Source organism: Vipera ursinii (assembly GCF_947247035.1).
Source record: "Vipera ursinii genome assembly, chromosome: 5".
Classification (NCBI taxonomy): Eukaryota; Metazoa; Chordata; class Lepidosauria; order Squamata; family Viperidae; genus Vipera; species Vipera ursinii.
Window position 1 is genome coordinate 70,323,091 of NC_139518.1, and position 26,470 is coordinate 70,349,560.

Genomic DNA, 26,470 nt, shown 5'->3' on the forward strand with positions numbered 1-26,470 from the left:
ATGGTTTCTTGTGGCATTGATTGATGTTATTGTTGCATTTTACTGCTTGAAGAAGTGTTTGTGTAGGAAGCATTATATAAATATGTCAAATAATAAATGGATAAAACCTCGAGGCACCTTTGGAATTTTCAAACATTTTGGAGTTAATCTTATGCTGATCATCATCATATTGCTCATTTCTCTCGCCAAAAGACAACACAGCAGGGTGTCTTCTTCTGACTTTAACTGAAAAAGAGTAGATGGAAGTTCCTTCTGAAGGTTCTCTACAGGAAAAGAGCTGTGGGTCCCTGGAGAAGAGCTGCACACAACTGAGATGTGGAGAATGTCCAAAAATTCTTCTTGAAATCTGGCCACTGACAGAGTTTTCTAATTCCTGTAGGACCTCTTTAACTCGGAAAGTTTGCCATTCTCTCAGAGGTTCCCTAAGCACAATTGCCACAATGAAGACTTGTTTTCATAACCATTTAAAATCAAAACTTGACGGATAGTAGCTGTTCTATCCCTGGTTTTCTTAGAGTTGTCAACAATGAAATATGCAAAAATTGCAGTAATTTCAATTTCGGCATCTCAACGCCCTCAAATGTGTACTGGGGAGGAAACAAGAGGTGTGATCATAGATTCGGTGACAGCAACTTTACTACAAAACAGTACAGTAACATGTTTTCAAACACTAGGATTCATGTGCCATAAGGAATCTTAACTTCCTCCTGAGACTGATAGCAACATGACTGCATATTTAAGGCGATGATCTATATCTTTCTAGCTTGGCAATGTGGGACAAACTGTTTTTCTGCTAACTGTTAACTTCTGCCAAGCTTTTTAATTCCCCATTCCAGAATGTTGGAACCATGTGACTCCCCACTATTGTCTCAAACCTGAGCAGTGTGAAACAGACGCCATACGTGACAGGGAGTGCGTTTTTACCTATGACTGAGCTGCCACTGTTGTCTTAGTAGCCTGAAACTATGCGAGCTAGGTGCAAATACAGCATCTGTTGCCATCATTAAACTTAATCTCCTTAGACTGGATTTGCAGCAGAGTTCTCAAAGCAATTGAGATGTCTAAGCGGGAAAAAAATCATCAAGGCCATCTGGAAAAACTTGTAAGATCATCATTTCTGCTTCCTATTTCAAAAGTGATTCAGCCTCAAGCAAATTGTCTTTCGTCTTTGACCCTTCCGGTTCAAACGAAATGCTTTTGCTCTCTTCTGTATATAATGCTGATGGAAGCTTTAGAACAGCTTGGACCCTGCCTGGATTGATTCATTGCTGAGTTCTTTCTCCATTATATAACAGCTCCAGGGTCAAATTCATAGGTGACTTCAAAGGACAAAAAAGGGTTTCTTTCTCACACATTGACTTTTAATGCTTCCACTTATGAAATACTGGCCCTTCTTAGAATATATATGTATTTATTTTATTTCCTACATGATGACAGCAAACTTTCTTACAGGTAGCCCTTGACTTACATCCAATCGTTTGACGAATGTTTGAAATTATAAGGGACTCAAAAAAAGCTACGACCTGTCCTAAACATTATGACTGCAGCACTACCACCAACCCCGGTCACATGATTGCATTTCAGTCTTTTGGCAACTGACTCGCATTTATGACTGGTGGCAGCCTCCTGCAATCACACAATCATACTTGGTGACATTTTTGCCATTTTTCCTTTCTCTGGCAAAAATCATCCATTGAATAATTTGGATTCAGTCTTAATACCACGCGATTCACTTTACAACCATGTGATTCACTTAAGGGCTGCAGCAACTCACTTAACAGCCATGGTGACAAGAGTCATAAATCCAGGTCTGATCACGTGGCGATTCAACTTACAACTGATACTTCTAGTTTCAAATGTAGTCGTAAATTAAGGCTGTGTGTATTTACCTCTTGTAGCTTTTTTTTTTTTTGCTTTTTTTTGGCATGCCATTATGCTCCCATTGCCATATCATTTCAAACTTTTCTTTTTTTTATTGAAAAGTTTTAACATACATTTTATCTTTATCTTTTATCTTAACAGTCCCCCCTCCCCCTCCCCTTTCCCTCCCTCCCTACCCCTCTCCCCCTCCCCCCCCCCCCGACTTCCCAGAGCTAAGTACAAGGTAAAAAAAAAACAATCATAAACATCCATATACTAACAACCATAAACTCTAAAATCTATCACTCTCTGGCTCATATAGGATAATACAAACACTAATAATATTAAATATATAGAGAGAAAAAAAGGAAAAAAAAGAAAAAGAAAAGGAAGACTTATTCAAATGCTACATGAAACTTTTTAGTCCTATATTTGTTCTGGATATACTCAATCCATTTTCTCCATTCCATAATATAACGTTCTTGCGAGTGATCTTTCAAATAAGCCGAAATCTTTGCCATCTCTGCCAGGTCAGAAACCTTTAAAGTCCATTCTTCTCAATTGGCCATTTTATCATCATTGTTTTTCCTTTAAGACTAAATTTCATATTCATTCCTGTTTCCCTAATCCCAATGGGAAAGAGGTTGAAGAGGAGTCTCGGAAGCATATAAGAAGCCTTAAGGCAACTATGGATTGAAGATCTAATCCGAAAATCAGCTTATATGTCAGTAAGTCCAAAAGGTCCTTTTATTGTAAGTAACCAATTTGAGTCTTTTGCTTACTTGAAAGAAGTGATAGGAAAGAGACAATAGGAAATGTATCAGTTTTTCCACCTCTGAAAGAAAATCATTTCTTAAGACCAAGAGATAAGTAATCCCGCGAATAATGGTATGTCAAATTCCCTGTTCACAAATTCTTCTGAGTTGGTCTCAAAGCCATGCTATCATACTGTTTACCTGCTGTATTCAAATATAAACACCGTCAGTGAAAAAAAAATGGATCTTCTTCTTTGCTTGCTACAAAGTCACTCCAAAAACACTCATTCAGATGTGTGAGGGAATGAAGTTGGCATTGCTGTCTTCTCTTCTAGGCTGCGTTAATAGAGGGATAGAATCAAGATCGCGTGAAGTATTTACAAAGCCTCAGTAAGACCACACTTGGAACACTGCATCCAGTTTTGGTCACCACAATATAAAAAAGATCTTAAGACTCTAAAGAGTGCACAGAGGAGCAACAAGGATGATTAGGGGTCTGGAGGCTAACACATGAAGAACAGTTGCAGAAACTGGGTATATCTACTTTAATGAAAAGAAGAACTAGGGGTGACATGATGACAATGTTCCAATATTTAAGGTCTGTCACAAAGATGAAGGGGTCAGACTATTTTCCCAAGCAGCTGAAGGCAAGACAAGAAACAATGGATGGAAATTAATCAGGGAGAGAGGCAACCTAGAACTAAAGAAGAATTTCCTAACGGTGGGAACAATCAACCAGTGGGATGACTTGCCTTCAGAACTTATAGGTGCCCCATCACTGGAGGCTTTCAAGAAGAGACTGGACAGCCATTTGTCTGAAATGGTATAGGGTCTCCTGCTCAAGCAAAGGGTTGGACTAGATGACCTCCAATGTCCCTTCCAAGTCTCATTCTATGTTCTTTTCAAAAGCAGCTGAAGCCAGGCAGAAATGTTTCCCACTTCACTTCCCCAAGGTTCAGCGCAGCTCATGTTTTTCTCAAAGGGTTGTAAAAGTTTACAGCCCTAGAAACCTGAGAGATTGGCTCATGCCTGCATTCATTTCCTCTGAGGTATCCATGCTGACATTCCAGCTGCCAGCCTAATTGAGCCACACCCTGGCACTTTCAAGGATGTGCTGAAATCCAGAGGAAGCCTCACCCCATCCAGACCACTGGTGGGATTCAGCCAGTTCGCACTGGCTCAGCAGAACCGGTAGTTAATTTTTTGTTGCCCAGACCCAGAACGGACTTCCGGAAGCGGCATCCACACAGAGAACTAGTTGTTCACATATTTGAATCCCACCACTGATCCAGACCCTCAGCTTACAAAAGCAAATGCCAAGATGAAGTGTGTTTGGGTGCGTAGGAGAAAAGGAGACAGCAAGCAGCATACAGACAGGGAATGCAAAGGCAACATGCAGAGATTTGCAACTATTACAGGCAGGCCAGATGACCATCTGTGAGCTGTGTCAGATGTAAGGAACCAAAACAACTGCGTGAATAGGCCAAAGTAGTTTCTTTATTGTCGATCACATATTGACAAGAGTCTCACCAGACTTAACTGCATTCTTTTGGGAACAAGCAGACAAAAACTTCAGTAGTCTAGGCTCTACTGCTTCCTCCTATGGAGTGACCCAAGCTAGAGCACCTCTTTACTTTCCCCTCTATACTAACCAGTGATTTCATCACAACTGCCAGGACTACAAGCCACATTGGGCAGCATATCCCGATAGGATTCACGCCTGGAGCTCAGCTTGGAAGCTCAGCTGGAGTGCTCAGAAGCAACACTCCTTCAGGGCACAGTTTGAAACTTGGTAGCAACTAGAAGAGGAACAACCACATCTCACCCCAACTAGTGCAAGAAGTTTTGGAAAAAAGGAAAAGGTTGTACGCCACTTTATGGCCTTTGAGTATTTCTTTGAACTGAGTATTGCAAGATTGCGTAGAAAGGACTAAGTATTATTGAGGATGGGAGGGTTATTATTATCAGTGGGTTTTTTGAAGAAAAAAAAAAGTGCCGGAACTCACACACATCATACCACCCGCCTTGCCTACCCTATAAGGTTCCATCCAAAAAAGGTGCCGGAACTCCATTCTGGGCGTTCTATGACAAAAAAAGCCCTGATTATTATTATTATTAGTAGTAGTAGTAGTATTAATTTATTTATTTTTATTCCTTATACATTGTGTTTCTATTTTCTGTAAGCCGACTAGAGTCACCGAGAGTGAGTAGGCAGCTATATAAATTTTCCAAAATAAATAAATAAATAAACAAGCCAACATTGATTAAAGACATATGTGTCAAGCAATAACATTCGATACGTCAGAAAGTTGACAATATGAATGTGACACCTTGCGAATCTCACAGTTGACTCAGAGCAATAGCTTCTTGTTGGGGAAGGTATGTATTGCAATGAGGGGCTGTGTTCAGTCTTTAGAAAGCAAAAAAAAAACCTCTCACAGGATGAATGAATTTGTCAAAACTTGTCCGATGAGATAAACTAGGCACAATCATGTTATATTGTGCTCGTTATTCAAAACAATGCTACAAATATCCACAAATGGGACACTTTAAAGAGATTAGCCATCTCTTTGAGCCTATGGCTACGTATCCCAATTTCCTGAATGGGTTTAATGTCTGCAGATGGGCTGCCAAGCCTCAAGGATGTCTGCAGAATATTACTTTCATTCAACGCCACAGTGCTTCCTTCCACGCTAATAAAAATGAGAAATTATGGCTTCTTTGCAAATTTCTCCCACCCAAATTTTCAGAGATCTAACAATTAAGCCTCTGCTGCTGCTGCCCTTGGATTCTGGGCTTATTGCCAAGACTTAAACTGGCAGAAAAACACAGATAAGAACCAGCTTGCTAATCTACCCAAGGACCTTGAGAAAAGACCAAAACAGAATCTTTGCTTAGAATGTCTTTATTATGGGCCCGTGCAAGAAAATAAGTGAACATCACAAAGAAATAACACATTCGTGTACACATACAAACATGTATTTCTTTGATTTATATCCTGCTTTTCGTAGAGGGCCTTAAGATGGCATATAAAGAACTCCTTCCTGTTTTCCTGTACAGAAGCAGCGATGGTGAGGGAGGTTGAGCTGAGAGAGAAAATGGGTCACCTGTCGAGTCTCTATGATTGAAATGGATTAGAATCAGCCTCTCCACTCCTTACCCAGCATCTGTACCATTACACCACACAAACTATACACACACAAACAGAGAGGGAGTGATGTTTCTCGTACTATACAATATAAGGTAAAGGTAAAGGTTCCCCCGCACATGCGTGCTAGTCGTTTCCGACTCTAGGGGCCGGTGCTCATCTCCGTTTCAAAGCCAAAGAGCCAGCGCTTGTCCGTGGACGTCTCCGTGGTCATGTGGCCGGCATGACTAGACGCCAAAGGCGCACGGAACGCTGTTACCTTCCCACCGCAGTGGTCCCTATTTTTCTACTTGCATTTTTACGTGCTTTCGAACTGCTAGGTTGGCAGAAGCTGGGACGAGTAACAGGCGCTCACTCTGTTACACGGCACTAGGGATTCGACCCGCCAAACTGCCGACCTTCTGATCGACAAGCTCAGCATCCTAACCCACTGAGCCACCGCGTCCCTTATACAATATAGTATTCCTTTTATAAAACATGAGACCAGGATATTTGTGGGGCTGCCTCTCCCTAGTTACATCTACTCATCCCATCTCCTAGGAGATACAAGGTATAAGTCCCGTCCACAAAGGAATATCACCTTATAGAACTCAGGTATAATGATCTATACAGTAATGGAATGTATGAATTATTGGGGTGGGGGGAAGAGACGAGGAGATGCTGTCTAGGAAACAATCAGGCAAAAGAAGCAGGATCCCGCAGTCGCTTAACGATCAGAGAAAGAAGCTGAGGAAAGACCCACCCTAGTTAAAAGACAGGAAGTTTGTGCCTTCAGACTTGCAACAAGTCTGTTAATGTAGCCTTACAATAAAGTAGAATTAGTTCATCTTGTTGTGTTTCCTGTCTGGTTTACCTGGGAAGACTGAGAAGAACCTTTTCTGTTGTGGTTCACACCCCATCATTACCCATAAAACATCATTATCCCAGTGCCCTAAAAACTAACTAAGGCAGAACTATGTGTCAGGCTTTAGGAAGGTCTCTGTCTTAAAACCACACTAAGCAACAATCCTTGTGAGTTGTGTCTACCCTTAGAAAGGGGATTACCTTGTTGATTACAGATGAGCAAGAGACGTGCTTATTCCAAAGCTAGAGATACAAAAGTTCCTTTGAAGCCAACCAAAACTGCACCAAGGAACATGTTAAAAGGATCAGATACAGGTAATCCTTGACTTACAACAGTTTGTTTAGTGACCATTCGAAGGCCCTGAAAAAAAAGTGACTTACGGCTGTTTTTCATACTGACGTCTGTTGCAGTATCCCCATGGTCATGTGATCAAAATTCAGACACTTACAGTTGACTCATGTTTATGATGGTTGAAGTGTCCCAAGGTCATGTGATCACCTTTTGAGAACTTCTGGCAAGCAATGTCAGGGAGGAAGCCAGATTCATTTAACAACCCTGTTATCAACTCAACAACTATAGTGATTTGCTTAACAACTGTGGCAAGAAAGGTTGCAAAATGGGGCAAAAACTCACTAGTCGCAAAAATGTCTCACTTTGCAACAGAAATTTTGGGCTCATTTGTTGTCCTAAGTCAGGGGTAGGCAACCTTGGCTTTTTAATGACTCGTGGACTTCAACTCCCAGAATTCCTGAGCCAGCATGGCTCATCTTGGAAACTCTCCCTTTCCCTTCAGCATGGGAAAGTATTCATTCCTGGCAGAAGAGCTCGGAGCCTCAGTGGGTGAACAAGCCCCTTCACCAACACATGATAACAATCCATAAAGGGAATCTATTGTATACTACAGGGGTCTTCAAAGTTGGTCCTTTTGTGACTTGTGGACTTCAACTCCCAGAATTCCTCGGTCAGCATGCCTGGTTGAGGAATTCTGGGAGTTGAAGTCCACAAGTCATAAAAGGGCCAGGTTTGAAGACTCCTGATATAGTACATAGGAAGTACATGGTTACAGAACAAAAGCAATCAAATTAATTACAAAATGAGCTTTATGAATGATAGAAAAGTCAGTAACTCCAGTTCTTGTGAAGGGGATATGAAACTCATAGCCCCATTCAAGCTTGAAAGTTGGTCCTTTTGTGACTTGTGGACTTCAACTCCCAGAATTCCTCGGTCAGCATGCCTGGCTGAGGAATTCTGGGAGTTGAAGTCCATGAGTCATAAAAGAGCCGAGGTTGCCTACCCCTGTCATAAGTCAAAGTCTATGTGTATTGCTTGACCAAATGTTGCAGAACTAATTCCTGAACCTCCGTGTACTTTCCTAACCCAAAACTAACCTCTTTCTTAATATTCTGTCCTGCTTCATCCATTCTAATAGTGTTTCCTAGAGATGCCTTATGCACAGCCTGTTAATAATTCTAAGTGGACTGGTTGGTCTGTAATTAGCTAGATCAAAGCATTTCCCTTTTTTTTATAGATCAGAACTACAATGACTAGACACTGATCCCGGGGGATATACACTGTCTGATCAGTACAAGTGAAAAGATTAGCTAACATTACTCTTCATCATTCTACATTTACTTTTCTTAATTCTGGTGGTCAAAGATCACCTGCTGGAGGTTTTTCAAGCTTGAATGGGGCTATGAGTTTCGTATCCCCTTCACAAGAACTGGAGTTACTGACTTTTCTATCATTCATAAAGCTCATTTTGTAATTAATTTGATTGCTTTTGTTCTGTAACCATGTACTTCCTATGTACTATATCAGGAGTCTTCAAACTTGGCCCTTTTATGACTTGTGGACTTCAACTCCCAGAATTCCTCAACCAGGCATGCTGACCGAGGAATTCTGGGAGTTGAAGTCCACAAGTCACAAAAGGACCAAGTTTGAAGACCCCTGTACTATACAATAGATTCCCTTTATGGATTCTTGTCATTTGTTGGTGAAGGGGCTTGTTCACCCACTGAGGCTCCGAGCTCTTCTGCCAGGAATGAATACTTACAGAAGTGTCATCTATTATAAGAGCTTTCATCATATATAAGACAGCAGTGCATACTTGAATCCAAGCAATCTCATGATGGAATTAATACTGTGGAATGCACTGAGCCAGAACTTTTAGATGAATAAAGGTATATGGAATAAGCATTAGAGATAAATAAGACAAAGATATCTATGGTCTGAATTACTTTGCTCAATTTGTCACAAATATCTTTTAGGTTCAAGTTTCCTGAGATATTTATATAGATATTAAAAGTGTTCTAAACAAATAACTAAATAATAGTGTGTGAGCTGTACAAATTATAGTTTTGCATATTTCTGTTCTCCCAGCACCTAGATTTGTCTTTTTCTAATCAGCAGTCTCAATGAGCAAGGAATGGGGGGAAACTAACTCCACATACAAGTATTTCCATAGTAATGATCTATAGTCTCACTCTAGTATTGCTATGGTAATAGAAAGCCTTCATTAATGATGTATTGCCATAGTGATGGTTGGATGACACTATAAATTGCTTATGTGGAAAGTCTCATTGAAATCTAGTGTTAATAAGCATGCATTAGATGCTTCATTTTGTTCTTAGAGAATCTTTCTATTTTACTCTCATTTGTTTCATTTGTACAATTTCATTTGTACTCCTATAACTGTCTGGTTCGGTGCAGCAACCAAACAGGTCAGGTACAAACTTCAACGGATAGTTAGGACTGCAGAAAAAAACAATTGCAACCAGCCTGCCTGTATACTGCATGGGTTAGAAAGAGGGCTGAGAAAATATCTACAGATCCCTCACAACCTGAAGCATAAACTGTTTGGTTTTTTTTCCCTTGACCCATTGCTCTGCTGAACACCTAATTCCCACAGTACTGTCTCATGTCTAAGGATATTTATCCATGCACGGTAGTATGGCTGTATTGCTATTATCCTTCTCATCTTTTCTACTGTCTTCTCTTATTGGTATCATTATTATGATTATTCTTCAGAACCGATGAAGCTTCTTGGGTGAGAAGCGAAATGTCTTCTTCTTCACCCTCAATGAAAAAACAGTCCAGTTGCCTTTTGGAAAAGCACCTTTGAGACATACTTATTACCTAATGTAATATGTGTGTGCGTACATACAATTATACTATTTATAGGTAATTGTTGGGGGGACGAGAGGAGGCGGGTCATATTTTGGGAAGGCAAGTGAGTAAGAGACTTGTAAGATCACTCTTTGGACTATGTCAGAGGTAGGCAACCTCGGCTCTTTTATGACTCATGGACTTCAATTCCCAGAATTCCTGAGTCAGCATAGCTGACTCAGGAATTCTGGGAGTTGAAGTCCATGAGTCATAAAAGAGCCAAGTTTGCCTACCCCTGGACTATGTGATCCCTGACTGGATTTGATAATCTTTCCGAACTAACCAGGAGAAGCAGAAACTGTGTGAGAAAGCTATGAAAACAACAGTGATTAGCAAAAGGCATGCTACTCAACACGTCTGAGATAAAAGAAGATTATCTACATCAAATTACTAGTCTGTCGAAATACGAAACCCAAAAAATATTCAAATCCGTTCTAGTTTATAAAAATGTAGATTTTGCTATACTCTTAAAAAAAACACATACACAATAGCGAAGTCCGTGCTATAATTGACGTCATAAAATATTTTGCTTCTGTTTTGATGTAAGGAGCTACCTACGGTAGTGCATCATTATGTAATAGGCAATACTAAATCCAAATACAGTATGCACATACTTTACAATAATTTATTGAAACATATTCTGATTTCCTTTGTACGGTATTCAGTCAAGAGCCTTGCTAAGAACACCATAAATTCATTCCCATTGACACTGTAGGTGGAAGAAGAGGTATTTTTAGGCTATTTTATCACCGTTTTTCCAAACTTACACAAGACTTGCTTTGCATTTTTTTTAAAATCACTCAGATAGAAGTGTGATTGCTGAAAGGTGTTTTTATCATATCCTAACCTGATGCAGCAAATATACTCAAGGGGAAAGTCACAAGGCACAAAAGAAAAGAATATTTAGAATTCAGTTGAGTTATATTCCATTAATCATACATGGCATAACCGCAAAATTTCCACAGAGCTTGATCTTAAATGTCATTATTCAGAGAAAAAAAAATCAGAATATTCTTCCAGGAAATTAGTTTAATGTTAGTGAAATCCTGCAGTCCTTTGACATCAGAGGAAGACTTCTGTTTTCAGAAAATGGAATCCAAAGCTTTGCCCTAGCAAAAGCTTCAGGAAATAAACGCATAAACCAGGACATTTCAGATGAAATTCTCAGATAACTATATCGTGAATTGCTAATTTAGACTGACACTGAACATTTTAGATCAGTGTTTTTCAAACTTAGTGGCTTTAAGATCTGCAGACTTCAGCTTCCAGAATTCCCTATGCCAGGGGTAGGCAACCTTGGCTCTTTTATGACTCGTGGACTTCAACTCCCAGAATTCCTGAGCCAGCTGGCAAAGTTGAAGTCCACGAGTCATAAAAGAGCCAAGGTTGCCTATCCCTGCCCTATGCTGATTGAGGACTTCTGGGAGCTGTCCAAACATCTTAAAATTGCAAAGTTTGAAAACTTGATCTTCTCCTAAACAAGATGCTTCCCTGAGTGCTATTCAGCGTAACTTAATGGGAGCGGTGTGTGCAGAGCAGGGTATCCTATATAATTTGGGGATAAAGATAAGAAGCTATGGAAAGATGCATTCTTTCATAAGTTCTGAAGTTCTTCATAAGTTCATACCGACACCGTGAACTATAGCCAAATCTAATTTAGTCTTCCATCTACTATTTTGCTTTGTTTCTCCAGTATAGCATGAGTCTAAAGTTTAAATCAGTCATGCAGCAACCTGTCCTGCAAGACATCACTCCAATATGATGGGGTCCCAGCTGTTCTGAGACTGTTGCCTTCAAACTCTCTCCTGTCTCTAGGACTCTGCAGTGGGCTGTGAGAATAACCTTGGCAGACAGGAGGAAAAGCTACAGACTAGATAATACTCTGATAAGAGAATTCTAGTCTAAAGGAGGGACCCTCCCTAATTGTCTGGAAAGTAAAGGGGGGAGCAAGGGCTTCCAGACTTACAAGATTGATGTAAGCTCTTCAAGGTAGGGTTATTGTAAGGTTACAGTAACAGAATCTTATAAGTTTTGCAACCCCCTCCCCTCCCTTTACTTTCACTCCTTTGGATTAATATTTTATTTTATAATAAAAATTTGGGTTTGATTCATTTAGTTAAAATTCTAAATTCTAAAATTCTAGTTAATATAGTTAAATTTTGTTTACATAATTTACATAACATTGCACCCTCTCTATATATATTGTACACACATAAAGACCTAGTCATTAGAATTATTGTTAATACACATCACACTAGGTTTGCACAGTAATCAACATCACTGTAATTCACTTTTAGCGATATGCATGTGTCTAGCTTTCTTTCCTAGCCAAAATTATCTTCTGTGCTGAAATTCGAATAACCTCTGTGTGTGTGTGTGTGTGTTTTGTGTGTGTGCACGCATGCAAGGCACAACTCTTTATAACTGATACTTCCACTTACAGGCTATATGAGCCATGGTGGCACAGTGGTTAGATTGCAGTATTGCAGTCTACTTCTGCTGACTGCCAACAGCCAGAATTTAAGCAGTTCAATGCTCACCGGCTCAAGGTTGAGTCAGCCTTCCATCCTTCTGAGGTCGATAAAATGAGGACCCAGATTGTTCGGCGCAATATTCTGACTCTGTAAAATGCTTACAGAGGGCTGTAAAGCACTGTGAGGCGCTATGTAAGTCTAAGTGCTATTGCTATTGTTATACCTGTAAGCAGTGCTTTTTTTAAAAAAAAAGGGTGCCGGAACTCTCTTGGAGAGTGCAGAAGGCGGGGGGGCAGGGGAGGCGGCGCTGCTGCAGTCACAGGTGCGAGGGGTGTTGGTGGCGGGCTGCCCCCTGGGGCCGGAGCTGGTGTGGCTGGTGCTGTGGGAGCAGCGGGGCTCGACCTATATGGCGGGGCTGCACAGGGCGGGCGGTGGAGGCGGGGCCGGCCAGGCGATGCAGGGTAGCCACTTAGACATGCAGGATGAGGCGACGGTGGCACAGGTCCAGCACCAGATAGGCCACCAGCCTGGCTGACACAGGTGAGCACAAGGACCCTCTCAACTATTTTCATGTAAGCTTTGTAGCCTGTGATTTTTAAGAGGGTGTCATTTAAGCTACAATGTTGAGCATCCATCACCATTATCAGTGCTGGTTAAAGGTACTGGAAATTAAAGTTCATCCAACTCAACATCACCCACCATTGTTCTACAATAGTGTTTCCCAACATTAATAACTTTAAGACATGTAGATTTCAACTTCCAAAATTCCCCATCCAGCACAGCTGGGTGGGGAATTCTGGGAGTTGAAGTCCACCTACCTTGGACCAAGATTAGGTCCAACCCAGTCACAGAGAAAGGCAGAAAGTCCATAAGGATTTTCTCTCCAATTTTGGGGACAATGAATGCTCCATGTTCATGTCTACAAAATGGATAAAAACATTGTCAACATTCATCCCATTCTCTCTTGAAATTATTTAGGATTCTTTTTATGTAAAATATTTGTATAACATATCTTATTTTAAAAATCCAACCTGATTCAACGTGGCATCGGCATGGTTTGCAAAAACATTGACCCAGACTTAACACAGATGAAATTTCCAGAAAACCTATATTTTATACTTACCTTCGGAAGCCACCAGTTAATGTTACAATAGCATCAGGTAAAATTTTCCACACTGTATCTTGAACGATCCGAGTTGCTGCATCTGCTTCGGCTTTAGATACAGAGCTAATAAGGTCATCATAGTACAGGAACCCTGAAAAATGATTCTTAGATTATACATCTTGTATCACTGTACATTTCAAAGTACTGATTTTCACTTTTAAATACCTTAATATCAGAGGGCCAAGTTATTTGTAGGACTGCCTCTCCCCTAGGATAACTGCCTGTTCCATGCACTCTGATAGGATAGGTATACCTTCCCCTATATGTTACCATCTAGTGGGACATAGACAGTGTGCCTCTTCTGGTGGGCCCTACCCTTTGGAACATCTCCCTAAGATCCCAAATGCCCCCACTAAAGTGGCTGGACAGACCACTCCAGACAGCAGGTAACCTTAACACGTTTATTAGAACAGAGCAAACAAGTAATAGGAACACTTGGCTATTTATAGTCTGGTGCCGGTCGTATAGTCCAATCACTACCCGGTCTTCTTCCCGCTTCTTTTCTCCTCCAATCAGCTTTGCGGTTCGTTTGACAGTTCGGATCCTCGTGCGGCGGCTTGTGTTATTTTGACAGCCGAGAGCTGTCAACTCGTGCGCATGCGCGAGTCCGGAGTTTTGACATCTGTCAAAACTCCCTCGTGTTCCGCTGTCAGCGTTTTACCTCATGTACCGTTTGTTAATTGTTTAACCTTATGAACCATTGACGTTAACATATTAACTGCCCCCCCCATAACTGTATTCTGTATACATATAATACACCCCTTACCCATCCCCTGGTTGGTTTCCACCCCCATGAGTTTGTTTGTTACTTCCTTCCCATTCGTAGTCCTGCAAATATGTGGGTGCTTTCCGTAATCGGCCGGATCGTCGTAGGGAAGCCTCATTTCTGGGTTCTGGTTCGTCTTGTGGTTGATGTGGCCCTGCTTCTTCGGCAGGTGGAATACTTGGTATGAAGGGAGGTAAAAGGGGTTGTTGTGGTGGTGGTGGTGTAATTTGTGGCTTGCGGATACGTAGTTGGTCGACGTGTCGGCGTAACTGGCCTTGTGAGTCTGAGTGAATTAAGTATGAGACGGGGCCGGTTTGTTTTATTATAACCCCCTCAATCCATTTTTGGTTGCTGGTGTAATTTCGTGCCCAGATGGTTTGGCCTGGAGAGAAGGTTCGTGGTAGTAGTGTTGGGGGTTCTTGGTGGTTAGATGTTCTATCAGGGTGCAGACGGTCTAATCTTGTTATTAGTCTCCTGCCCCATCGAAGCTCCGCAGGCGATTTTCCGGTGGTGGTGCCCGGCGTGGTGTGTTGGGCTAGGAGAAATTGACTAAGCCGCTGGTGCCAGTTTCCTTTTATGAACTTATTAAGTGCTTCTTTAGTGGACCTTACCATAATTTCTGCCATCCCATTCGACGACGGGTGGAATGGCGCTGACGTCACCAGCCTAATACAGTTCCTCGAAGCGAACATCTGAAATTCACGAGAAGTGAATTGTGGCCCATTATCAGAAACTATGACGTCTGGCAGGCCATGTGTTGCGAAAACTTTTCTAAGTGCTTGAATAGTGGAGTATGATGTAATTTTATTTAAGGGAATCACTTCGAGCCATTTGGAAAAACTGTCAACTATTATTAAGAAATTCTGTCCTCGTATCGGTCCCGCAAAATCTAGGTGGATGCGGGACCAAGGATTTTTTGTCGTTTCCCATTTATGAACTGGGGCCTGGGGTGGTTCACCTCTCGTTAGTTGGCAAGCATAACATCCCCCTACGTGTTGTTCTATGTCTTTGTCAATCCCAGGCCACCATACATAACTCCTGGCAAGAAGCTTCATTTTGACCATCCCTGGGTGTCCCTCATGAAGGGTTCTTAAAGTTTGTTGTATGTTTGAATGTGGTATCACCACCCTGTTTCCCCATAATAAACAGCCTAAGTGTGAGGTTAGTTCTAATTGTTTGGAAAAAAATGGACGGAACCTTTCCTCTGGGCACTTGTGAGGCCATCCTGTTGTGACCCATCGCAGAACTCTGCTGAGCGTGTTGTCCTTAACGGAGTTGTCAGCAATGATTTTTGCTGTTAGGGGGCATTCTGGTAGTTCATTGATAGCCAGTATGCCGCCTGCGGGGGCTGGGTCTGGGTCGAAACGCTGTATTGGAAGTCTGCTTAAACAGTCTGCATGTCCAAGTTCCCTGCCTGGCTTGTATATCAGTTTGTAAGAGTATGCTGATAAGAAGGTTGACCAGCGCAGGATTCTAGGGGATAATATTTGGGGAGTTGTTTTATTCCAGGTAAAGATGCCTAATAGGGGTTTGTGGTCTGTGAAGATAGTGAAAGGTCTGCCATACAAATAGTCGTGAAATTTTTTAACTCCGGCCACGATGGCCAGAGCCTCCCTATCAATTTGGGCGTAATTCCTTTCAGTTTTTGTAAGTGTTCGGGAATAGAATGCGATGGGTCTTTGAGTGTCATCCTGGTCTAGGTGACTTAAGACGGCTCCTATTCCATATGGAGATGCATCGCACGCGATGCAGACAGGGGCGTCCTCTTTGAATAAGGTGACAGTGGAGCTTTTGCAAATAATGTTTTTTAGTGACTGGAAACTATTCTCGTGTACTTTTGACCAGGACCAGGGGCTGCCCTTGTCTAATAATCTATGAAGCGGTTCAGCAATTGTAGCCTTGTGGGGCAGGAAGGCGTGATAAAAATTTAATAGCCCTAAAAACGCCTGAAGTTCTTGGGGCTGGGGGCTGCTTGAATAGCTTTTAATTTGTCATTGGTAGGGTGGATGCCCTGGGCATCGATTTTATACCCGAGGAATTCCGTAGACGGAACTCCTATGGAGCACTTTTCTCTCTTTAGTTTAAATCCGGCCGTTCTGAACCGGTCTAAAACAGCTGACAGCCTGTCAGCTAAAATGGCTTCTGTTTCTCCGGCGATGAGTACATCGTCGAAGTAAGGTGAAACTCCTGGGATTCCTTTTAAAGTTTTTTCCATGATACTTTGAAATATGCCTGGGGCTGCCGAAATGCCAAATTGTAGTCTTGTCACTTTAAATGCACCGCGGTGTGTGACAATTGTCTGGGCGACCGCAGTGTCATCTGTCACAGGCAACTGCAAATACGCCTGCGTGAGGTCTAATTTCGCAAAAATGGCGCCTGAGCGAATAGAAGCTAGGACATCTCTTACTGCTGGAATGGGGTAAGAATGGGCATTAAGTGCTAAGTTCACGGTCCCCTTATAGTCAGCGCATATTCTGATTTGTCCATTAGGTTTTACTGGTGTCACGATGGGGGTTTCCCAGCTGCCCCCTTCCGTAGGTACTAAAACCCCCAGCTTGACGAGGCGTTCCAATTCATCCTCAATTTTTTGTTTGAGGGCGAAGGGAACCCTCCTGGCCCTAATTTTGACAGGTTGTATGGCGGGGTTTAAGTTAAGGTTGATGGGCGGACCTGTATATTTGCCTAAAGAACCGTCAAATACGTCTGCATACTTTCTGCAGACGTCCTCGAGGTTTGACGTTTGTACCGCGTTAACGCCAGTAATGGCGATTCCTAAGGGGTTAAACCAATTTAACCCTATCAGATTAGTGCGGTTTCCACTGGTGACTATTACTTCTAGGGGTCCCTTGAATTTTTTGTACTCCACCCAGACCTTAGCTTTACCCTTGAGCTGAATTGGAGTTTTCTGGTAGTCTGCCAATTGAACCTGAGGAGGTTCTAACGGTATTATTTTTTTACTGTTCCGACAGACTTCCCTAAATGTCTTAAATGAGATTAGTGTTACAGCTGAGCCTGAATCCACCTCCATATCACAAGGGACCCCTTGCAGCCTAGTTTTGATTTTTACCTTAGGGCTCAAATTGTGCACCCTGTCGATTGCCTCTATTAACACTTCTGGCATTTTGCCCTTACTGGCTCGGTAGGAGATCGTACCTGGGGTGGTAGCCTCAACTTCATGCAGATTGTCACGGGGGCGGCTTCGGCAGACGGGTTTGATGTGGCCCGTCTTGCCACAGTTGTGGCATTTAGCGCTCTTAAACCGGCAATTGGCCCGGGCATGGTTGCCCCCACAACTGGCACAGGCGTTGCGTTGTTCACTTGGCGCGAAGTTTCTTGGCTTGGGCCGGACGTTGGTGTCACTGCGCCTGTTTTGCCTTCTTTCCATACGGCGTTGTATGGCATCCGTGTCGGTCAAGTCTATGGATTCTTCGTCGCTGAAAGATGCTTCGTCCTGGTGGACGCTGCTCTGGGGTTCCGTCACTGTTCGGTTGAGGGACTTCTTATGGTTGTCCTCGTATGCCAAAATCTCCCGTGAGACCTGGGCAAGCGTCATCTCAGGTTTTGACGTGAGTTTCTTTCTGAGGCGTTCGTCTCTCAGGCCGATGACCACCTGGTCCCGGATCCGCTCTTCTAAATCAGGGAAGTTGCAGCTTCGGGCGGCGTGCCGGACTCCTGCGATGAAGTCGTTCGCAGCTTCATCCGGCCGCTGTCTTCGCTGGGCGAACTGTACTCGCCAGTACAGTTCCGAGCGAGCCGGCATGTAGTGTTTGCTAAGCCGGTCGATGAGTTCAGCATATGGGACCTCGGTAATCGGTACGGGGCTGAATAGCCCGACAGCAGCATCATAGACGGGTGGCCCGCTGATGTAGAGAAGGGCTGCTGCTTTGGCTCTGTCATCCGTGATCTTGCTGACGAGGAGAAACCCCTCGACCTGCCCCAGGTGCGATTCCCATCGCTCGGGGTAGTGAGTGTCGAATTCTCTCACTCGTCCGAAATTAGCCATGCTGTCAAAGTTCGGTGGTCCGCTTCACTGTGGAAGTTAAAACTTCCAGTGACTAGCTCAGTTGGCCGGAACTGCCTTCCTGGCCGTGACTTCAGCTCGTGAAGCGGATCCCATCCTCGTCGCCAGTAAAGTGGCTGGACAGACCACTCCAGACAGCAGGTAACCTTAACACGTTTATTAGAACAGAGCAAACAAGTAATAGGAACACTTGGCTATTTATAGTCTGGTGCCGGTCGTATAGTCCAATCACTACCCGGTCTTCTTCCCGCTTCTTTTCTCCTCCAATCAGCTTTGCGGTTCGTTTGACAGTTCGGATCCTCGTGCGGCGGCTTGTGTTATTTTGACAGCCGAGAGCTGTCAACTCGTGCGCATGCGCGAGTCCGGAGTTTTGACAGCTGTCAAAACTCCCTCGTGTTCCGCTGTCAGCGTTTTACCTCATGTACCGTTTGTTAATTGTTTAACCTTATGAACCATTGACGTTAACATATTAACTGCCCCCCCATAACTGTATTCTGTATACATATAATACACCCACTCTCATAGCCTTCCGAAAAGTCTTGAATGCATGGCTTGTCCCACAAGCACTGGAGTAGTTTGTTTGTGAATTTGTGGAAATATGTGGAAGTACCAGGAGCTTCCCTGTTGGTTTTATGCTTTTTATTATTTTGTTGCTGTCTATATGTAACCCAAGATTATGTTGCCTAAGATGGGCAGATATACACAGCTTTTAAGTATCTTATAAAGAAAATAAATACATGATGAAGTTGTCCAGGGCAGTGTTTCTCAACCTGAGCAAGTTGAAGATGCGTCGACATCAACTCCTATAATTCTGGCCAGGGAATTCTAGCAGCTGATGTTCACAAATCTTCATGTTAAGCCAGTTGAGAAACTAGTCTAGTGGATAGAATATGTGCATTAAAGGGTAGGAGACCTAAGTCCAAGCTAAGTCCAGCAGAAGTATAGGTTGCTTATCCATTGCCATGTAGCTAAACATTATCTATAATTTCACAGGGAAAAATTATGATTAAAAGAAGCTGTAAGAATACATTAATGCTAATAAGTAACTTCTGTTACATTTGACACACAATTATATAATTAAGGCTCTGCCATCCATCTTAAGTTGGGACCTCCCAATATCTTGGCATTTGTCCATTCTGTTTTGACACGGAACCACTGATTGGTTCAAAATTGGGAAAGGAGTCCGGCAAGACTGTATACTGTCGCCCTGCCTATTTAACTTATATGCAGAGCACATCATGAGAAAGGCAGGGCTAGATGAATCAAAAGTTGGAATTAAGATTGCCGGAAGAAATATCAACAACCTAAGATATGCAGATGATACCACTCTAATGGCAGAAAGTAAAGAAGAACTAAAGAGTCTCTTGTTGCGGGTGAAGAAGGAGAGTGCAAAAGCTGGGTTGAAACTTAACATTAAGAAAACCAAGATCATGGCATCCAGCCCTCTCAATTCCTGGCAAATAGATGGGGAAGAAATGGAGGTAGTGACAGATTTTATTTTCCTGGGCTCCAAGATCACTGCAGATGGGGACTGTAGCCAAGAAATTAAAAGACACTTGCTCTTGGGGAGGAAAGCCACGACAAATCTAGACAGCACATTAAAAAGCAGAGATATCACCCTGTCAACAAAAGTGCGTATAGTCAAGGCTACGGTCTTCCCAGTTGTAATGTATGGCTGTGAAAGTTGGAACATAAGAAAGGTTGAGCACCAACGAATTGAGGCCTTTGAACTATGGTGCTGGAGAAGACTCCTGCGAGTCCCTTGGACTGCAAGGTGATCAAACTGGTCAGTCCTAGAGGAGATCAACCCTGACTGTTCTTTAGAAGGCCAGATCCTGAAGTTGAAACTCAAATACTTTGGCCACCTAATGAGAAGGAAGGACTCACTGGAGAAGAGCCTAATGCTGGGAAAGATTGAGGGAAAGAGAAGAAGGGGACGACGGAGAATGAGGGGGCTGGATGGAGTCCCTGAAGCAGTAGGTGTGAGCTTAAATGGACTCCAGAAAATGGTAGAGGACAGGAAGGCCTGGAGGAACATTGTCCATGGGGTCATAATGGGTCAGACACGACTTCGCATCTAACAACATAATAATTAAACTGAACTTGGATGAGAATTTGATTTTCAGTTATCAAAAATAGCCAAATTTTACTAAGATTCCTATTAGTTTTTACTTATGTAAAAATCATTAGGATGAGATCCATAAAATGCCTCCAAGAAGTTTTTTCTCTGGCTACTCCAGAAACCACTGGCATTGTACTACTAAGCTAGAGAAACACAATTTAAGCTAAGCCAAATTCAGACTTGCTAATTTAGATGTCAAGAACTTCCATGGATTTCTTCTTCTTCTTCTTCTTCTTCTTCTTCTTCTTCTTCTTCTTCTTCTTCTTCTTCTTCTTCTTCTTCTTCTTCTTCTTCTTCTTCTTCTTCTTCTTCTCTCTCTCTCTCTCTCTCTCTCTCTCTCTCTCTCTCTCTCTGGTAAATACAGTGAGAGGGAAGAGATCTAGCCTTCTCTCATTCCGTTTTTCTAAACAGAATTTAACAAGTGTTTTGTGCAAACCAGAGTGAACCAACTTGATAATACTTCTTTAATACATTAATCAATTAATCAAAAATCAGTTAGTAGATGAATCCGCCTTTTCATTTGAGTGATAAAATATCTGGTCAGTTCTAACAAAACAAAACATTATGCACAAACCAATAAAATATCTCTATTAGAATAGAAAGGAGGAAGACTCAAATTGCATTGTTGCAGCTGCCACATTGAGGTTTTTTTAGGCCTCCCCTGGCTTCAAAATTGCCCTAGGATGGGTTTGTCTATCTATGAAACAGTAGTGAATACCGTTTAATTTATTCAGACATAAAGGTGCTTTAGAGCAAGGATATCAAACCTTGGCAACTTTAAAAACTGTGGACTTCAAGTTCCAGAATCTCCCAGCCAGCCATGCTGGCTGGAAAATTATGAGAGTTGAAGTCTACAAGTCTGAAAGTTGCCAAGCTTGGACACCCCTGCTTTAGAACAAGAAAAGGTACAAGGAAAATAGATGTCCTGGTAGATCCATGAGTGATTGATGACTGGTCAACAATGCCAGCTTCTAATTGGCTAGCATTAGTTAAAAAGTTCTCCCCCATCTCTAAGTCAACTTTTAAGATTGAGAGAAAACCAAGTCATGTTGTATAAAAGGACTTGAAAGCTTTAGTTCAGCCAGTTTCTTAATACTCCAGCTGAGGGACCTTGGTTCTAAGAAGAAACGAAGTGATTCCCACGAGCAGAGATTTCTATTTAAATTGATTGACTCAATTCTTGTCTTATTCTTTGTTCTTCTCAGTCTGTCCAATATTTCTCTAAATATGAAAGGAAAGGGGAAAAAGGAAGGAAAAAACTAAACACACCCACCCCATTGTTTTTGTTTTGTTTTGTTTTATTAAAGAGTTTTACAAAAAAAATTACAATACACATCCCCAAAACCCACCCGCCCCAAACCACCCCCCTTCCCCCCCACTTCCCAGAGCTGAATACAGGGTCATAGATATAATAATCATATTCTAACTAAAATTATCCATTATAAAATTAACCAAATTCACAATGTGCTTTAACTCCCCTTTAACATTCATACATTCAAATTATTAAAAACATAATAATAATAACTTAAACAAAAATATAATCACCCACCCCATTGTTTTGTACATAAATGATTTAGACATAATATAGGCCAACTCTGCTCATTTAATTTCCAGCATACAGAGGTGGAGGTGGGAATAATGTAGACTTAAATATCCCTGCTCGGTTATCTTGTGCTACATGTGTACATTATTGCAAGGTACCTCATAACTATTGGGATTATATTGCATATAAATATGCTAAGAAATTAAAATATTCTCACTGAGATGTAGAATGAGATTAAAAATAAGTGTGGATGAATCATCCCAAAGGAGATTTTTCAAGAGGCAACTGGACTTACTTTGGTTTTTTTCCTTGAAGATGTTTCACTTCTTATCCAAGAAGCTTCTTCAGTTCAGAACTGAAGAAGCATCTTGGATGAGAAGCAAAATGTCTTCAAGGATAAACAGAGGATGTCCAGTTGCCTCTTGAAAAATCACCTTTGGGACAACCATGACCTGGATGACTGAGAATCTCCATAGACAAGTGTGGATGAGACATCCAAGGATCCTGCGCTTGGAATTCTGATGAAATTCCTCGCTGGAATCTCACTACATGGTAGAAGTATTGTAGCTTGCACAGGACTTCTAACAAAAAAAATAATAAAGATATATAAAAGTGCTGTAATACAAGGAAATTAAAACCCAGAAATTCCTGGCCATCCAAATAGATCCATGTTATGCAAATCAAAGAGCTTGCAACTGAGATCCTTCTAAAGAAAAGTATCTTTCACATCCAAAACAAAGTTTATTTTGATAAAATGTAAACCATCTCACTAACAACAGATGCGGTGATTTTCTTAAAATATTTTATGCTACAAACCTGAAAACAATATGAAACTTCATTGTATGAATGATCAGTAATTATGAGGGAGATAAGCAATTTAGAAATATGAAAAATAAATAAACAATATAAATATCTCTAATTGAACTAATACCTTGTGGGATTATTGGGACTACAATTCCCAGATTTTCTGGCCATTCACATGAGGAACCCTGGGAATTGCAGTCACAATATATCTGGAAATCCTGCATTAGGGGAAACTGCATTAATCAAGCAGAGCGGGTATTTGCACATCTGTCGGGTGATTTGCTCGTTTAACTAATGCCGTTTGCAAGACTGAACATACAATTAGATAACGTTTACCTGCTTTTTGCATTCTTGTTAATGTCAGGTTCTTGTTACATTTTACTTCTTCCAGAGTTCGTAGTCCCATTCTGTACCATTTGTCAGATGTCTTCAGTCCAACTCCAAAAACAGAAGTAAAAAGCTATGTAGAGTGGAAATGTATTCAGTTTAATAGTTTGTGGGGTGCTGGGCCAGTGCAATGCAGAGTTTCATGTTTTCTCCTGACATTTAATACAAGTGCAAGAGTCCCAGCCACGCTGTAATTACTGTATTCTGAATGGCCACTTCAGCTAAGACTGTATGAAATATGAAGGAAACACGTTACAGGTAATTATCATTTAACAACAGTAGTTAGGACCAGAATTTTTGTAGCCAAGCAATGCAGCCACTTGATTACACCTCTTAGTGATGGCTATTCCAGCACTTCCAGTTGCCCTCATTAAGTGAATGCCATGTTGTCATTAAGCACAATGTCATGTTGTCACCATTTTCAACCTCCTGTCACCTTCCCTGTTGACTTTGCTCGTCGTAAGCCGGCAGTGAAGTCAAAGTTGCAAATGACAATCATGTGACCATGGGACACTGCAGCACTGAATTTGCAAGCCAGTCATTGAGCATTCTGGGTAGCAAACACATAACCAAGGAAATACTAAGATAATTATGAGGTCATACAAGCTGTGGAAAGTTCAAATAGTTGCTGAACAAGTGTTTGTTTAAGTGAGGACTACCTACTATATACCTAAATTTGGAAAGGATGTAGATTGCAGCAAGCAACAGCAAGTACTCCTATCCAATAATATTTGCTATAGATTGAACAGCAATGCAAATATCACATTTATTAATAAAAGCAGGGAAGAGCACAAAAGGTAACAGAGACTTTACTACATCACCAGGGGGGAGAGACAGAATTATGGGTTTGTAAAACATGTCTGACAATGAGTAACATCATCTAGGATCCAAATTAGAACCACTTTCTACCCATTGAAATACAACTGTCCACCATGGCAGGTCTTCCCTCTTTCTCTCCTGAAATACATCACCCAAAAAGGAGGTTTTTAAGCCTTTTCCCCTTGACCTTGATTTTGGTAAAAATCATGTTCTAAGAGGTAGTTCTCTCCTTGGTCAAATAAATAGCAATAGCAATAACACTTAGATTTATATACCACCCCATAGTGCTTCACAGCACCATAAGGGTGGTTTATAATGTCAGCATAGGTCCAATCTAAGTCCTCATTTTACTGACCTCAGAAGGGTAGAATGCTGAACCAATCTTGAGCCCTGTCAGGATCGAACTCCAGGCTGTGGGCAGAGTTTAATCACTGCACCATAAGGGCTCCCAACAATAATGTTTTGTTGGTGCTTTAACTACAGACTAGTTGGTCCTAGAAAGATATTGAGAAAACAAAGCAATGATCTTCATAGAAACTGGTATCTCAGAAGATCAATGCATCTATTCTATATATGCCATCTTATGAATAGATTGTTGCTCAAAGTTGCATGGCAAGTAATGGAATACATTGAATTTTAGAACTGGCTGGAGAGTCCTATTTAAATCTTCCTTTCTGATGAATCTCCAGGCTTTGAATTTGGGTCAAGCTAATTTATCTTGTATTTCTAAGAAGATGATTTATTTGCACAAACAATAAAGAAAAGAATTTTTGAATGCGTATGGCTTGTCATTTCAGACAGAGCAAGAGAAATTTTCTGCTCTTTGTGAAAAGCATGGTGCTTGTGAGGAAGAGCTGTTCTATTTTGTAATCTCATTTGTCAAAAATTACTTAAATTCTTATCTATTAATTCTCTAGTATTTTGTTAATAGGATCATGAGAATTCACAGAATTGTTATTAGCTCTTACATAATGGTCAGAATAAGCTTTCTAAAGCATGAGTTATCGCTGGCAGAGAAGGAAACAAAATTAAACTTTTCCATCGCTCCCGAAATATTATCTGCTTTTTAAAACACTGTCAGTAAAGTTAGATTTCTTCATGGCCATGTTCCAGTAGTAAATCACTTTATGTGCAATTAAACTTCAACTTAAAACAAATTTACTTGGAAATCAGGCTTAAATGAGCCAACTAAGTGGACTTAAAATTAAACTAAATCCTGATGACTTATATGCTACTGTTAGCACAATTAGTAACAGATAAATGAAATGGTTAATTAATTAATTACTGCACTTGTGTCTTGTCTCATTCAATAGATGCTGGGCAGTTGAAAAATTATTCATTAAATGTGTTGATTGCTGTTCATTAAGAACGAAGAACAGCATGGATTGTAACTGCATTAACTCAACAAGTAGGTTTTCAGAGCAGACTCTTGAGAGGCTGTGTGTGATCTATATTTGACCATCTGGATCAAAGCTTCTCCAGTGTCCAGGTGCTCAGATCCACGACATGGACAAATGTTTATTGTAGGTTTTATATCTCATCTTTCGTCTGGAAACTGAAATTTACCCGTGTAGGATCTTCCCTCATTTTCTGATCACTACAACAGTCCTGTTGGCCAGAGAAATAATGAGACATCTAAAAATCACTCAATATACCCCACATGGGGGGAGGGGGGAGAGGGGATTAAATTTGAATGCCAGATTTCCATTCATTAGGCATAATAACTCAATCACATCCACTTTTCATACACCTAACACTGGAAGAGTGAAAGAGCAAAGTGATTTGTCATTAACTTCTTCTCAGGGTACCGCCGGTAAGAGATTGCCGGCGGACAACACCCAGGGATAGGGCCTTCTCAGTGGGGGCGCCTGCCCTTTGGAACCAGCTGCCAGTGGAGCTTAGGACTGCCCCCGACCTCCGTTCATTCCACCGGGACCGTAAGACCTGGCTCTTCAAGCTCTCTGGCCCAGGCTGAGAATTTTAATTTTAATTTTAATTTTAACTGGGGTTTTATTTGTTCAGGGATGGATATAATTTTTTTAACTGTTTTTAACTTTTGTATTTTTTGTTTTAATCACCCTGTAAACCGCCCTGAGTCCTTCGGGAAAGGGCGGTATATAAATATAATAAAATAAATAAATAAACTAATTACATTTCCATAGGACAGGGGTAGGCAACCTTGGCTCTTTTATGACTTGTGGACTTCAACTCCCAGAGTTCCTGAGTCAGCTTGGCTGGCTCAGGAATTCTGGGAGTTGAAGTCCACGAGTCATAAAAGAGCCAAGGTTGCCTACCCCTGCCGTAGGATATCCAGCAGAATTTTCAGATGCCCAATATTCATTAAAAGTAGTCCTCGACCTACAATAGTTTGTTTAGTGACCGTTCAAAGTTACAATGTCACTAAAAAGTGACTTATGACCATTTTTTACACTTACGACCATTGCAGCATCCCCATGTTCAGTGCTCAAAACTCAAATCTTGGCAACTGACTCATATTTATGATGGTTGCAAGGTCCCGGGATCTTGTAATCATCTTTTGCGACCTTCTGACAAGCAAAGTCTTAACAACTGTGACCAGAAAGGTCATAAAATGGGGC

At 41.4% G+C, this 26,470-nt stretch overlaps 1 protein-coding gene across 1 annotated transcript in view; it reads right to left on the reverse strand.

The window, feature by feature from the left end:
- DNTT (DNA nucleotidylexotransferase) overlaps nt 1-26,470 on the reverse strand; it is a gene marked incomplete at both ends in the record, with an annotated part of 218,238 nt that overhangs the window by 132,444 nt on the left and 59,324 nt on the right. The window contains 2 exons of the mRNA XM_083364897.1: nt 13,370-13,502; nt 23,004-23,127. Of these exons, the coding sequence (XP_083221023.1) occupies nt 13,370-13,502; nt 23,004-23,127 (257 nt within the window). The remainder of the gene's footprint in view (nt 1-13,369; nt 13,503-23,003; nt 23,128-26,470) is intronic.